The following is a 17,674-nucleotide window of genomic DNA, read 5'->3' on the forward strand; positions in this document are numbered from 1 at the left end:
ATTCAATATTTTAAAACTTATTCCGCTATTGAATAAATATGACTATCACTTTAGTTGCTGTCAAAATTGAACAAAACTTCATTAATGCAATACATTTTATTTATTTATTAAAGTTCAACAAATGATATTGTATATATCTACAGTATATGTTGCATGATATATTTTCTAAAATTGATGACAATTAAAAGTACATTTCATACTTTGTACACATGTTACCAAAAGTAAAAATACAATCAAATATTCCAATTTGAGATTTTAATAGATTTTTAATTTTTAAATATTGCATTTGCAATTAAGATATTTTCAGTTTTATTTTTAACAGGACTAAATACACAACATCTAAACATTGGACCTTCATCGATATGTTGTCTACGTATTGACTTGACTGAGGGCATCGATCAGCTCTCTGAATTTCGATGCACGTCATTTCAGCTTCCTTCTAAACAATATCTAATTGCTAAAGCAACAACAACATACAATTAAACTTTTATGCGGAATATTAAACCGCATTTGTGTAAACGCACAAAGGTTATACTCGTATAGGGCATTTAATTTATCGTATAAATGGTCGTAAAAAGAGAAATTTAATATATTACTTGCCATTAGTAGGGAAAACATGTCTAGTAGCACTAAACTGTCCTTTTACTATGGCACGATAAAATTCTTAACCCCATTAAAATATTTTTAATGGCATCCCTTTTATACACATGCTCTATCATGAAGAATTATGCCACGCATAAACTACAGAGCAGACATAGTTCACTCACTCTATAGTCTGTTCACTCAGTCTGTACTCAACAACCTATTCTCAGGCTCTATATTATTAAAAAATGCATTTATTTTATACCTACGAATGAAATATTTAATAATAAATACAAATGATTAATGGCTTAAACTTATCAAAACGTTTGTATGTGTCCTAATACTTTAATAGCTTGAAGATTCGTTGACTTGGAGTAAGCAAGATATGCTGTTAGTATGACACAATGTATATATGATATATGTAGTTAGACATAGTTAAATACAAGGAAAATTCAATATATTTTAATGCGCGGTAAAACCATATCACAATATTGATAATCACAATACACTATCAACTCTATTCAAATAATAATAGACATGTACTATAGGAAAATAGTTTTACGTAATTTCACATTCGCTTCCACATGTTGGTCTACCTTGTCGGAATAAAAATAATTAGGTTGCTTTTTTGACACAGTTCACATTCTCTACTTCTTTCTTATTTTATCATCTAGCACAAAAGACTAACGTGTACTTACATTAATTTACTAATCCAAATAGTTTTTATCCTTTTCAATCACTAGCAACAAGTAGAATTCTCTTCGTAATTGATTAGATTTGTGGAACTTTTCTAAGGTATACAAGTACAAAGCAATAATACAAAGATAAAATATCCCGACCCTCGCTAGTCATTAGGGCATAAACAACAATGTATGCTCCATAAAGCGGAGTAAATTCCGCAACACCATTAGTATATCGTAAAGTATCGTATAAAACCTTACGCCACGGGTTTATGGCCATCTACCTACCGCAGTGATCTAATCAATAAGTATTTAAATCCACGTTACTCATGCCTGTTCAATTGGCACTGTGTTCATCAATAATTTGGGCTATTGGAGCAAAGAGATATATTTCATAGATATTTCTCCTGAACAGTCGTACCTACCCTCCAATAGACAATATATTAACATTAAGTGGAATTGTGGCCAAACGTCTGTATAAAAAGGTTTGAAATATTGAAAAACCTTTTAAACGGTTTGTTCTGTATAATAATTATATAACTTCTCAATTTAATATATACTATGTTATTAGGTCAAAGTCAATTAAAAACCTTCTTTTTTTCGTTCAATTATAATTATTATTCATATTACGAGTAATGATTACCAGTAATTCTTTATTATATAATTTTATATTTAAAATTTAATTTATATCCGTGATATTTAAACCAAGCCACTAAAACCTTTGGGCTTTGTTATATTTTTATATCTGTATTCGAATCTTTCGCCCTATATGCCAGTTTCCTTATGATATTTTGAAGTGAGAATGAAACTTATGACTAAGAAGTCGTCTGACAAATATTTCAACTTACCATGAGATTAAATCAGCTAAGACAAATAATAAATAAACTAGCTATCTTCGCAAACACGCTGTTTTTAGGGCGTAAAGAAAAAGATTACAAAATTCAATTGATATTGAAAAATGAACCCGTAAAGATTACCTTAGCCGTAATATGTGACACAATTGCCCATAATTTTTATTGTAACATCGATACCAATACATTACTAATGGAAAATAATCATAAAAATAACATAAAATCACCAGCGATGACCGCATATTTGAAGCGTTCAGGGGTTTTCCAATCGGATCAAAGATTTCCCCATTCAGAATCAAAGTAAGACAATAGTTTTACATAATAAATTAAGCGAAAACTCAAGGTCGAAAAATGAAACCGTTTATAAGCGAGCGTAACCGACTGGAACAGACGTCGTTGATGTCTAGCGGATGTGACGTACGCGCCGTAAAGTGGATAAAGCTGAGTTTTCACTCTCGGGCCCACGTCGCGCCCAGCCGAGCGCGTAAACGAAGCCTGACTCGTAATTATAATAATTAAACACTTATCTATTCATGATGTTAATATGAATAGAATCTATTAGAACGTCATGTGCTAAATCAAAATGTAAAAGATTAATAACATTGTATTGACATTTAAAATGGCGATAAATACCTATTTTGTAGCTACTGTAAAAAATTTATACTTTGTATACCGTGCTTATTATATCTTTTAGTCAAATACAGAGGCAAAAGCTCAATAAATTAACGTTTAATTTCTCTCTTTCCAGTCTTTCTTTGGGCGGTCGTACAACAACCTGAACTCCATCACTGAATGCAAGAATAACGGGGAATGTGTGATCAACAAGAAGAACCGGACTGCGTGCAAAGCGTGCCGTCTGCGCAAGTGCCTGATGGTCGGCATGTCCAAGTCTGGTTCTCGATATGGCCGGAGGTCCAACTGGTTCAAGATTCATTGTCTCTTACAAGAGCAACAGCAAGCTGCGCAGACGCATTCTCCACCGCGAGTGCCACCCTCTCCGCACCATATGGCTCCACCTTTTCCCCCTCATCTCTTCCCAGGTCTGACGAGACCGAGAACAAAAGAAGAACTTGCTCTCCTTGGTTTAGATGACTATAAGCCTAACTCTGGATCCCCGGACTCACATCGCAGCGACTCATCCCCTAAACTCGATGAAAAGTCTCGCATTACACATGCCCGCCCTCAAGACAGACCACTCACTCCACCGAGAGATTTCGTACCCCATCCACTAGCCAATATGTCCTTGCCCCATTTCCCCCACTCTCCTTTCCTTCCTCCACCACCTTTTAGCCCTTTTGCGCACAACCACCCCCTTTTATTTCCTCCGGGCTTCCACCCAATATATTCTAGACATCTGCTGGATCATGCCGCGCTAAGACAAGCGGAAAACAACAATGATGTGAGAATCGATGATCACAATACAGAGTCGTCAAAACGATTCTTTTTAGATGAGATTTTAAAGCAGCAACGCTCAATGCCGACTCCACAAGAGGATATCTCCGAAGCAGAATTCGTTCCCACGCCACCAGCAGAGAGGCGAACTTCTGAATCGCCTCTGCAAGAGAATCCAATGGACTTGTCAGTGAAATCTGATGGGAGGTCTAGTTCGGCTCGACGGCGGTCCGACGATAGCGAAATAATAGCGCCAGACCATGACGATCCCGAGTCGGGCAGCGACCGGGCCTCGGCCAGCGAAGAAGAAGACATGTCATATTCACAGATTAAGAGAATCAAACTCCACCCCCTGGATTTAACCACCAAAGTTTGACGGCGACGTCTCAGCGCTCCAGGCCAGTATCGGATTGTGATTAATATAAGTAGGATCTTTGAGAGAATTGTTATCAAATAAAGAGTCTATCCAAATACGTAATGTAAGTAGTTTAGTAAATTGGTTTCAGACCCGGGCGATGGATGTACAAATTCAATGTAAATAATAAATTATTGTAGTGTTTAGTTTTAGTTAGTCGGTTTGAGAATGAGCCGGGTGCGACATTCCATAGGAATTAATTAGTATTCGAATGTAATTTATTCCATTTAGTAGAATTGATTGTGTTTTTTACCAGTGTTAATCGGGTGCATTGTATCTTCTGTTAATATTTAAGTAATAGTTAAAGTACAGATTAAATATTAAAGTATTCAGCTATGATACAATTGATTTTTTTACGGCCCTTATTGTATATTGGTTCTATGTTAAAGGAAAAAGTTGTGCTATTTGAAATTTCGATAATAAAGATACTGCCTTTTGTGTTCGATATAAAATTAACATATGTGCATTTCAATTGTATATAAAATTAATGTTCAGGGAAATTTATTTGTTGGAAAAATAAAAAAATAATATTGACAGTTAAATATTAGTGTTATATGATGTAAATTAAAAAAACATTCCTATTGCTCAAAGCTTTGTATTGATTATTATGTAATCATTGTGATTGTGTCACAGATACTCATTTGTAATTTTTGGATGGTTGTATATAATATAGTTAGTGAAAGCATTCCACGAAACGTACAAATAAAATGTTCTTGCACTCGAGGTATTTTCTTATTAAATTCCCTTTAAAACTTTACTAAAATAATATCATAAGGAATATCTATAACAAAAAGCTACCAATTATTCAAAATCTCGAAATAATTGTTTATTTGTTAACAATTTTAACTTGATGCTAAAAGAATATATATTAAAACAGCGGTCTACGCTGTAGCTCGATTACTTGCTTAGTATATCATGTACATATATCTCAGTGAATCAACAATGGTTTCACATTGGGCACACGTCGCTAATAATAATATTAAATAATAAGTGGTGCTACAATCTGATGATCATTTGTGAATCTAATAGGCGTGTAGGTGATCAGCCTCCTGTACCTGACGCACACACCCAACATTAGGGCAAGCTGGTTTTCTCATGATGATTTCCCGAAGAAAATTAGGTGCACCTTATGTCAAATGCGCACTTAGAAAGAAAATCCATTAGTGTGCAGACGCGGAGCGAACCTACGAACTCAGATCAACAACACGGTAATAAGTACACACACACACACTAAAACACAACTTGTAATGAACAGCCGTTATTAATCCTCGGCTTTTTTTTTAAAATAGCCTAGATAGTTGAGATACTGTATACACAAAAATAGTGTTACCAACAACTGGTCTGCCTTAAATTAAGATAACCAAAACAAATAATTTATTAATTAGGCACCTGAACCTCGAGGCAAAGTTATAACTCAAATGTTGTTGCATTAATATATTGTTAGGATGTAAAATGCTAAATCAAGTTCCACTTCCACGCTTTAATTTCTGAACTGATTACTATGAATATAAATAGGAGTAATATCAGACATTACCAATAAAGATTTGTATTTTTATTGTATATACATCATGAAAACCATTGGATCGATTTCCAAAGTGAAATCACTTTGCAGGCTTTGCTTGTCAGCGACAAGGCCTTTTAGCATTCCTTATTTTTTTATTATCGTATAAATAAATATTTGTTTATTATTTTTACAAATAATACTGAGCAGCTGGATTTAATTTTCTTTATATGTCTGTCCATAATATACCATTCGATCTTTTAAAAATAAATTTAGCTGACAGCTCACAAAAGAAGAAATAGGCTTTAGTTAAGCACATAACACAGCTCAATTCAAAAAGCACATTCCTCGTTTTCTTCAACCGAACTCAGGACCTCTGCGGTTGCTTAGGTCGATCAAATCATGGAGACAGTTATGCAGAAATACGCCTTATTTAACTCAGCAGCCAATTGTAGTGTGGAATTTAGCACCACGAAGATAAAGAAGACAGTAAGTATGCAAATGATAAAACAGTTATCAGATAGTACCAAATTAACACGCGTCAACAATTATCTCACATCCCATTTTCACACCTCGCAAAACTGGTAAAACACAACATTAATGAAATCATTAAATACTATACGTTTATTTTTTCTATAAACCCGCTCTATCTAATTGAGCTGGGTTTTGAGAGTTACCACCAGCTAATCGATTTGAGATGAAAAAATACCAAAAATCATGTCGAGTGAAGGAGTGTTGTTCAAACTTACATTCGTGCTTGGAGAAGGGCCAGAGAGTTAATTAGATTTTTATCGACCTCTTTAACATCGGACAAGGCAGAATATAAAATTCCAAGAGTAGCACCTCAACGTCCATTTTTTGTTATAGAACAGAGGGCAAACAGGCAGGAGGCTCACCTGATGTTAAGTGATACCGCCGCCCATGGACACTCTCGATTCTAGAGGGCTCGCGAGTGCGTTGCCGGTCTTTTAAGATTTGTTTTACAACTGGCCGATTTTTAAGGCAGCTTTCGCCGCACACCACTGCTATGAGGTTCCAGCTCGCTGAAGAAATTGCGAACCAATTTGACTTAGAGTCGTCCAAGAAAAACCGTACCAATTCTTAAATGACATGCGACTCGCGAGCCCTCTGATATTTAAAGTGTCCATGGGTCTTCAGATTAAGCATCATCATGGCTTTAGATTAAGTGATCCTTCTGCCCGTTTGCCCCCTGTTCTATAAAAAAGCTTCTTTATACTCAGTTTATTCTTTATGACCATGATACCATGACGATACTTACATGCAAGAGTGGCGAAGAGTTTCCTGCCAGTTTTTCTTTCGTTCCACTCCCGTCAAAAATTAGAAGCATCAATATGCATTTGTTTAGACGTTCATAAGTGTACATTGTGTTATCTTAATAATAAATGATTTGCAAATTACATATTCTTCAAATAAATTAAATTGAGCCTTTGGTAGCAAAAGGTTGCTTCACGCAAAAAAGCATCATAATGCCTGACCATGCTAGCAGCTAGCTAGTTCAAGTATCTAAGAGGAGAACATATGAAAGCGCAAAGTCTACGATGGACACGGAACAAACTATTTCTGTACAAATTTGAACAGGTGTAATTCACACACACTTAGAAAAGCGCGTTAGTAAGTTTTCCGGTTAATCGCCAAGACATAAATTACTGAAGTAATGAGAGAACCAACAGAATAGATAAGCATTAAAGAGTAATATTTCTAGAGATCGTCTCGAAATAGTAAAACAGGCTGCGTTTAATGGGCCAGCCGCATGTGAGCGGGCGCTCCTTGACCCGACATACTGAGCATCTTCATACACGCGTTCATAAATACTGGATGTGTTTGGTACTAATTATACAAAACATAATTACTAAACAAATATTACTTTGTGGGTATACGATTCCAAGCTTTGGATCTTTTTGCCAATAACAAAAAATATTAATAACAGAGATGCATCACTCTGATGTGACTCCAGAATACAGAAAAACCTTTTGAAACGGTCTTAAATGACAGCTTTATCTCTGATGATGAAATGCCTAAAACAAAAATGGAATCTCGACTTACACAATATCAAAATGTCAGAGGTATGAAATACAGCTAAACAAATTAATTGTCCAAAAACAAATTCGTCCCGACCTTTCGTTGCTTGTAATAATAATTTAATTGCATAATAAAATAATAGACAAATTACGTGGTACGTAATACGTATTTTATTACTTATAATCTGAAAGATAAATAAATTTTACATCTATAAAAGATATGTTTAACGCAGAAATAAGACAAGAATAACACCAGAGGAGACACTGAGATATCGGCGCTGCTAGAATAATTCTTCAAAATTAATACACAAAATTAAACACATCTAGACAAACTAACTCTTAACGCAAGAATAACGCAAGTTAAAGCTTGTGTAACAGTAGTAAAGTCACAATAACCATGTTATAGGTTATTTTGTATTGAATACGTAATTAGGCCCCACCCCTTTTCTATGCCAATACAAATCGCTATGTTTAGATTTGTTTGACAGGTGCCGTAAATAATAAATGCACCTTAATTGAAATTGCATTGTAGCATGATCTGTCGAATCGCTATTCTAAAAAGATTGATATTTAAAATATTTTTATTTTTTAGTTAATTCCATAAAAATATAAAATTTTGTGGCGCTGCCACCTTTTTAGATCTGGGACTCAGATTTCTGATTCATGATTATTTGTCAATCCAATAGGCTAGTAGCTGATCAGCCTCCTGTGCCTAACGCACGTCGTCGACTTTTGGGTCCGGTTTTCTCACGATGTTTTCCTTTACCGTCCGAGATCGAACCTACGACCTCGGAGATAAGAGTCGCACGCTGAATACTCTAGTCCAACACTACTCTACGTAAAAAACAAGTAAAATGTAATATTAGTATTCTAATAACTTATTTAATCTAGGTTTGAAGTCCTTAACGCTGTCTTAGAGGCAGATTTTGACATCTGTTTATCTGATAATTTTTTACTATAGCCTTCTGTGTCTTTACGTACCACCTTTGTAATCTGAGTTCCTTAGATAAATATTGGTAAATTAGTAGAAATTGTTTGTGATTTACAGTAATAGAATCATCAACATTTGAGATTTAATCAATTAATTTTCGTAAAAAAATTCTGGATTGCTATTTCTCCATAAAACAATTTTTGATAATTACAATTGTCAAAACTTAATAGCTATCAAACCAAATTTAGAATCCATTTGATTCAGCGTTCGTTTTATTTGTATTGAAATATATAATAGTAATCTTGTTGATAAACAAAATAAAACTACGATAAAATTAACAATGACTGAAAAGCACGCAAAATGGACTCAAATAATCTTATAATTCCGTGTTTTTGTGTATTTCAACTAACATTTAAATTTCATCTCGGTGTTTATAACATTATTATGAATGTGAAGCTAATAAAATATGATAATAAACGATATCGCCCATTAAATTATGTCCCACAATGCGACACAATAAAGTGTTATTGCTTGCGATGATTAACGCGTAACGTGCTGGAATCCCGCTAAACCAAGCATTATCCATGCTTCAGGCTGCTAGAGCGAAGAAGTTGACATGAACGTAATAACGGATAAACATTGGCGTATTGAATCTTTTAAAGGTTGTGTTGAGACTATCGTTAAACATGAATTTAATAAAGTTCTTTATAAATGTGACGTTTATTTAAATGATCCTAATCCTTAAGTTTGATTTGCTCCACAAATAATTTGTATTACTCGAAAATTGGCAATTAAAAAGCGAGACGGAGAGTTTCTTGAGTGGTGAATTTTAATTAAGAATCAATTTAACAATTTTTCCATTGACGTTCATCAGTGTACTTGTGGTAAACAACTTTATATGAAACTTTTGAGATAGAGTTTGAGTTAACTCAGATCTAAGATTTCAGTAGTGTTGGAAAAGTGAAAAGTGGGCTAGGGCTCATCAAGTCTAAATCTCGCCTTAAGCACTGTCACTGTAATGTTTTAAACATAAATAAAATAAACGACAGCTGTTGGAAATTGAAATGTATGAATGAACTTTTATTTTATATTTTACTATTCTTATATGTATACTGTATGGATATGTATCTGTTTAATTTGCTTAGTAAAAAAATAAACATATGTATGTGTCCTGTACTAGACATGAGACTGATTCGCGCTCTACAATTACCATATGCTAAACCTTAACCCGAGCGAAAATTGTACACGAATATTTATCAACTTTTTGTGAGAACCGCATAAGAGGGCTATGTTTTAAAAATAATGAGTGAACGTGGCGCAGGCGCAGCGGGATTTGATATACGGTGACATTGCGCATAGATCACGACTAATTTGAGATTTTGTTACCATAATATTATCACAGTTACAATTTTGCAGGTGCAAACATTAATATTCTCAATGCTAACCAAATATTAAGAACATAAATTGATGGTAAAAGAATTAGTCGTATTAATAAGGAACAGTTTTGGAGTGGCTTGAGCGTTCGAATCCTGGCACCAATGGCGCTTTTTCTGAATGTGAGAAAACTGGCATGTAGAAAACTCAAAAAGTGGCCAGACATGGAGAGCACATATTTTTAAAAGACGGCACTTATAAAATAAGGCTTATATTGCGTATAATCAAGTGGTAAATGAATTCTATAAAATTGAAACCGATTGACATTGTAATTTTTAATCAATGTTAGCGGAACAAATATCTCTTACTTGAGCTAAACGTTTAATAAACCTGTGGAATAAAAAATATCTGTGGAAATATCTAAATTTTTATGGAATATATAAAATTTCTATATAATATATCAAAATCATAAACACTTTCACCAAAAAGGAGAACATAAAAATATCAATTTAAAATGTCTATTACGAAATTTTACGGCCTACAGTGCTATTATAATTCTATTAACGTAAAATAAAAACCCGTTTGGGAATGAATGAAACACACCCAAATCGGTTCGTTGACTAATCCGCATATATATATATTAAATGTCCATCTCGTCCGTAGTGGAACTAACGTTTAGGAAAACATATTATAATACATAATGAAGAGATTCTTGAAAAGCGGAGGGTGGTAGACTTTAAGCCAGGTGCTGAAGAAATTAACACGGTGTTGAAATGAGACAAGAGTGATCAAACCAAACAACTCATCAGAACTCTCTCCATATGCCACCTTCTAGAAATTGGACATAGACGCAATGTCTCTGCTTAGAAAAAGAGAATCAATCCGATCAGTATTACGTTGGATATTGACAATTTGAGAAGCCTTTCGCAAAATTTGATCAAAAGAAAGAAGATGGTATTTGGGAACTTGGAGGTATGCAATGTCTGCTGGAAGTTCAAGATTTTATTTCCAATAATACCATCAAACATAAAGGTGAAGTTTGGTAACTAAACATTTGGTCAGATGTTGTCTTTAGAAAATTGTATATGGCACTACGTCTTAAATATAATATAATAAGTAAATCTTTACGAAAGGAAAGATGGGACGAGACGCTTGTATGAATATTTTTATAATTTATATCCAAAGATAACGGATTTAATAAGCGATGGGTCCCGTAAAGATACAGATTGACAATAATAAACCGTGTATTATATTACAAATGACATGATCACAAAAGTTATACAGAGAAGGTTCAATATAATATTATTCGATAAAACCGCGAAAGAATATTTATAAGAATTCTTAATATAAATAAATTAATAAATATTGAAACTGTACGAACAACAGTTTTTAGATGGACCATAGATTTACTTCTTCCATTTTTATAGCCATTTTAAAATTTTAAAATTACTTGAAGATATATATATATATATATATATACATACATACATTATAAAGAAAAGAAGAATTGTCAAAATAAGTAAAAAGAATTTAAGAGATAAAACATGTTTATACCTGGTTATATCTTTATATATGTCTGTTATAATAGGAGCAGATAAATGGAGTAAAATTGTAACACTATGGCAACGTAGAGGCCATAAAAGAACCCGAGGTAGGCAATGTAAAAGGTAAGCCGATGAAATCATGGAAATGGCTGGAAAGATCTGGAAGAAATTAGGGTACAATAAAGAAAAATGGAGGCCTTTGCCCACAGAATCTAGCGATAAATAAATATATTATGTACATACAAGCTTTATTTTGAGCCCTCTAAATTTTTCCATATGAAACAGTTATCTAAATACCAAAAGCAAACCCTAATCAAACACTTTACATGCTTTAAGCGGGACAATTCGCAGATCTGCAATTGTTTTCGAAAAATTAAAACAGGCAATCATAAAATAAGCGAAGGTTTAATTATTTATTATTGGCGTCCGAGTTTACCTCCTTTGAACAGTATTCGAAAGTGTATCATGTAATGCGACACCCAATAAATAAGTAAATAATAACGACACAAACGACTCTTTACAAACAATAAAATTTATTAATAATGTCGTGTCTCTGGTGTTCGGAATGCACTTCTGTTTAACATAAATTTGTCAAAATATTTACCGATCTTTATCGGATGAAATGAAGCTTATGTGTTTATTTTAAAACAGGAAGTAATATTTGTTTATACGATCATGTTAATTTTACTTGAAATTTATTTATAAGCTAATCACCAAAAAAAACATTAGTTTTATTAAAATGTAATACATGCATGATTCTAGTACCTCTTTATATATTTAATTTTGATAAAATTAGTAGATTCTGTGTTTTTCTTTATAAACATATAATAATTCGTAAACGCAATTGTAATATCAGAACTAAATATATATGGCTTGCCATACTGGCCTGTTGTTCCCATGAGAATGTAAATGCTTGCTCCTATAACACCATGCCTCCTTCTGATAGAGGATCAAATCAAAAAGATTGACAATCTGAGACAAATCTTGGTTTTTAATATATATTATTATTATTTATTGCTTAAGATGTCATCTGGAACTAGGTTGCAGCTCCTTACAAACGTTGTGTAAAACAAAATCTCTTTCGTTCTACGCCCTTGATTTGAGATCTGACACTATAGTAGAAGATCCAGCCCTAAATCGTCCTTCACCGGGGTGAGTAATGAACAAAACATATTTTAAATGAAATTTAAAAACATTTAAAATTAAAGAAAACTATTTAGCAGATACGTTTTCATTTATAGTATATTTGGCAATAATAAATACGATTTAGGCCTTTTTCACAATGTATGGATAAAGTTCCAAATAGCTATGCAACACATAAATTATTCGAAAGATAAAAGTTTCAAATGAGATACTTCGAATTTCATGACGTATAGCGCTATCTGACAGTCGTGAAACGCAAAAATACTATTTATCATACCAATAAGTAACAAATAGCTTATTTGGAACTTATCCGGACATTGTGAAACAGGGCCTTAATGTACAATTTTGTTTTTGACGTTCATAAGTGTACATTGTGTTACCTATATGAATAAATGATTTTGAATTTTAATTAAGAGTATACCATCTTGGGGTGGTCATCAGCACTGGGGTGTTCGGGCCAGCCAGTAGTCTGGTCGAAGGTCGTCCCTTCAGGTTGGAAGGAATCAGCATCTTCTACAATAGTTATGAATACATTATTCGAAGGCGCCTGAAATACCCTCAAATGTGCCAAAAATTGTCACATATGTGCAAAATTAATATTAATGCCGTACATTTTTTATTTGCACGCACCTTATCATATTTATTTGTCCCTACTGTGTAGTTAACTGTTAATAATTATATAAAATCAAATAAACCGATTAGTAATAACGTATACACATAGACAATTATAGTTCGACAGCAACTGTTTGTAAAGGTAACATCCGATACAAGAATTATTGAGCATTGTGACAGAGCTTTGAACGCTCACGATTAACCCTAAGGCAAGGTGTACAAAGCCCAAAAAGTATACTTAGAATCAAAAAATCCATATATTTTTCCTTTTTAGTGTTGGCCTAGTGGCTTCAGACTTCGGCTCATATCCCTGAGGTCGACTTACTTTCTATGTTCGTATTAAACGTTCCCTCGAACGGTGGAGGAATCATCATGAGGGCTGACTTGACGAAAGCGTGTGTGCACAGGAGGCTGATCACCTGCTAGATTGATAAATGAATGATCATGAAACAGATACAGTAATCTGAAGCCCAGACCTAAGAAGGTTACTGATTTATTTATAATTATTAATTGTACCGATTATTATTATTTCTTTTACAAAAATGAATAAAATAACTTTATTTCTTTATTTTATTCATTTTTGTAGTGTGTATGGATCCTTAACTACTGCTCCGTTTCGATCAAGCCTTCTTTGTATCTATTATGGAAACCTTCGACCTTAATGTGCCATCCCAAAAGATCATGTAACAGGTTAACGATTTTGTAGAGCAGGGGGTCTATTCTGTGTCGCCATAAATTCATTACTGCAAATATATTTAAAACTTATATATTATTTATAGACTGTCTCGTACAAAATATATATCGCTTATAATATCTTAGACAATCGAGTTTGGGCAATTAATTGTGTATGTCAGTTTCTATGTTCGTTCTCAGCCATAGACAACACGATTTATCTCATGTTTTCCTACTTTCCATTAAGTATCAAAAGTGAAAGAAACGTTTACGGCAAATTTTGTCATTGATTAGACTGAACATGGGACACTAATTTGTCACAAAGTTATATAATAGCTTTAAATAGAGTCATAAATATTACACGTAACTATTTCAAACACTGAGAAATGCCCAAAGGAAAATTTTCAATTAAATTCGGATCAAATACATAAGAATAGACCCCCAGTCGTGGCCCACATGTTCGTAAAGACATTTATGTAGCAGATCGCAAAGACACGGGTCATCAGTTCAGAGCGATATGTTTTAATGACTTATTCATGCTCAACCCGGCCACTAACATTTGATCGCTACTTATATTGTTTCTGTTTACGAAACGATATGTGGGAATTGAATTATGTCTGTTTTATTGATACAATCATGTTTATGAACTATGTACAGCTATGATTTGATACGTCTTTTGGAATTAAAATGCAAATAATTGCATAGTAATATTATACATATTTCAGTGTCGTTTTTTTCTTTATCAAAAAAAAAGGTTCTTAACTAAATGTTTTACATGTATAAAGTTTACTTATTCTACTATTTTTGTTGTAGTACAACGATTAGGGAAATAATAAAAAATAAATCCCAGGTCCTGGGCCACCAGCAGATACTACGAGGTGGCGCTAGCGGATAGTTTGGAAATCGCAAAAGCCTTCGATCGCGTGTGGTATTAGGCGTTTCTCTTCTCTTTTCTCGTTAATCTCAGGCCTACGGGCATCCCGAAAAGTTATGCAACTGAATCACCTTGGTGGCTGATCGGAGCGTCTGGATCGTCATTGACAGGACGTGTTCTGAATTCAAATCCGTGAACGCTGGGGTTCACAAGCCTAACAACCTAACCTAACCTAACCCTTTTCCTACTCCCATATTTATGAAGTGACATTACTCCTAATAACAGCGGTACCTGTACACCCAACAAATATGTATGTCTACATTTGTTTTGTGTACAAGTGTGTATTATGTGTTATGTTTGTACATTTGTGGTTTCCATACAGAACCTACCAACATAGTGGTATAATATTAAGTAGTTATCATCAAATAATTAGAACGAATCACAAATATTTTATCTTAAACGGTATATTGATTACTTGAATTTGAATATTAATCATATTCATGTTAGATATTTTTTATAATTTTAACAGATATTAAATTGTGTTGAAATGATATTCAAATGTATTTAATATTATTTAAATTTTAAGGCGGACTTGACAGACTTCTTAGTAGATAAAAAATTGTTTTATTTACTTTTTAAACATGTTTTTTTCTCTCCTAATACACATAAATAGCTGAATAACAAGAACATAATATAAACATTAGCTTATCAATTAGTTGGCTTTAATTGTATGAGTTTGATTCAGTTATCCTTGCATCAATCTATTTTTAACAAAATTTAAATGTCATATACCGTCTAGATCCCCAAGAGTTGTGTCAAGCACAAATGGCTGGTCCGCTTTCGGAGATAAAAATACGAAAAATGTCTACAGGAAAATCGTAAAAGAAATAAGAGTTCAATATTGAGGGTTTAAATACCACAGTTTTTAATGATTGTTTGTTAGGCTTATGTAATAAACAGCGGTGTCAATGTCAAGAAGAATATTCGTGTAAAATCACCAACGTCATTATACAATGGCGCCCCGTGGCGACGGCTACATTTTCTTAATTTTAATTGCCCTGTTATAAAATTAATATAGCTCGTAAAATGTATAACATATTGCACAATATGTTACACAAAAATGCATATTGTTTGTGATTTAGAAAGGTGTATTATTTAAAAAGGTATGATTTATATTTAAAATGAAATATTTCATAAAAATAAAACTACACCAATATTGTAAAAGCAATGATATAATTATGTTTTGCATTGATTAGGCAGCAATACAGGACCGGTTTCAGACATACTGTCTCCATTAGAATCCGTAACTATGCCAAATCCAGGCTAGGCTTTATCTTACATTACAAAAACACCACAAAACACTAACAAAACACTAACCAAAGCCTCCTGGGTAAAAGGAGGCTTTGGTTCATAGAACATCCTGTTAGGACCGCATCAATACGGGAGGAACTACAGAGCACTATAAATTTAGGGAAAGAACTGTAATAAACTACACAACAGTCAGTCAAACAAGTTGATATAGTGTTTTGCCAGTAATTGACTGCTTCAATACAAAAAGTCTTCTGCTGCGTTGTGCATCATATTGCGGGCTACTCGATTGTGAGGAGTAGTTATCTAGTTAGCGCTGCGCATGCATCTCATGTGATGTTCACACGTGTATTTCCTCTCTATAACATATTTTCATAAGTAACTGATTGTTTTAACATGTTTGAAAGGAATTATAAATTAACATAAAATAACGATATACACTCTGTTACGAGAATGTATGCATAATTTTTTTTTTCAATTATCTTAACAGAGATATGTTTGCATGTAAATACAAAGTATTCAATTAAAATAATGAAATGTAATAATTTACAAAATATAAATATTAATGCTTATAAATTTATATTTCATCTTTGTTTGTTTCCGATCATAAATGTGATAACAATATTCTTAACATAATAGTAATAATAATAATTTAAAAACATAAAAAGTTTGGTCCTTGTGGCAGGGTGTCTTTAACGCTGGCAACATTGGTATTAGTACTATTAAACACATTTGGCCCACAAAACTACGAGACCAGAAGGGGATTAATTCCAAAACATTCACCTGTCACCTACTACCCAGATAATTGAGGCACAAGTGCTCATCACAGTGGGCGGGGCCTGACGCGTCATATATCCTCCATTTTATACCCCATTAATATTCTACAAAATGGAGACATTAAAACTATTTAGCAATTAGATGGGACCCCTCGGGGCTTCACTATATTGATATTGAATCTGGCTGGGAATTTGTTTTGTTTATATCGTTAATAACCTATTCCTATGTTGTAATACGGTTGACTTATAAAATGGATAATATTACAGTTTTATAACAGTCTAAATGGTAACGTGATCATTAATAGCGTTTTAATAAGCAATTTCCATATTTTTAATAATACATTAAAAAAATGCACCACTGTAAGATTAAATGGAATTTATGGCTTATGAAATAATTAGGCAAAGCGAATATATGTATAATCGAAAATGTGGACAGTTCGTTTCGTCCGTTCTACGCCCTTGATTAGAGATTTGAGCAGAAATGGCAGTAAATGTTAAATTATAAGCATTTGCGTAACATGTATCACTTTATTGGCGTTTATAAGTGTAACAATTAATCATTTAGGTGTTACCTAAATAAATAATTGGTTTTAAATTTGAATTTGAATTAAATTAACTTATATATCTTAGAATGTCAAAAAAACATAGATAGTTATTGAATTGGTGCATTGTCTTAATTGTTGTACATTGTCTATGTGACATATGACAGATTTACAGAATGACGGTGTTAAGGTAGATATTGTGTATGACGCGACTCTCGCTTTCCCTTTAAAAATTCATATTATTTTTCAACGCTTCAACTTTCTATACTATTTTACCGCACGGATCATTGCTATTTGTCCTGCCAACTGTCCTGTTCAATCAGTACCACGCTTTGGCAATCTCAGATTGAAGCAGCCCATGTTCATAATTAATGAACTAATGCTGATGGTTCTATATACTATTTTCCTTCACAGTTTTTTTTATCAGTCTCAATGGTG

General features: G+C 33.3%; 1 protein-coding gene across 1 annotated transcript in view; it reads left to right on the forward strand.

The window, feature by feature from the left end:
- Positions 1-4,643, forward strand: part of LOC110995417 (knirps-related protein) — a 54,834-nt gene extending 50,191 nt beyond the window's left edge. The window contains exon 3 of the mRNA XM_022262585.2: positions 2,862-4,643. Coding sequence (XP_022118277.1) covers positions 2,862-3,881 — 1,020 coding nt within the window. The 3' untranslated portion in view covers positions 3,882-4,643. The remainder of the gene's footprint in view (positions 1-2,861) is intronic.
- Positions 4,644-17,674: the final 13,031 nt, after the last annotated feature.

The sequence above is a fragment of the Pieris rapae genome, chromosome 4 (genome assembly GCF_905147795.1).
Source record: "Pieris rapae chromosome 4, ilPieRapa1.1, whole genome shotgun sequence".
In the NCBI taxonomy this organism is placed as follows: domain Eukaryota; kingdom Metazoa; phylum Arthropoda; class Insecta; order Lepidoptera; family Pieridae; genus Pieris; species Pieris rapae.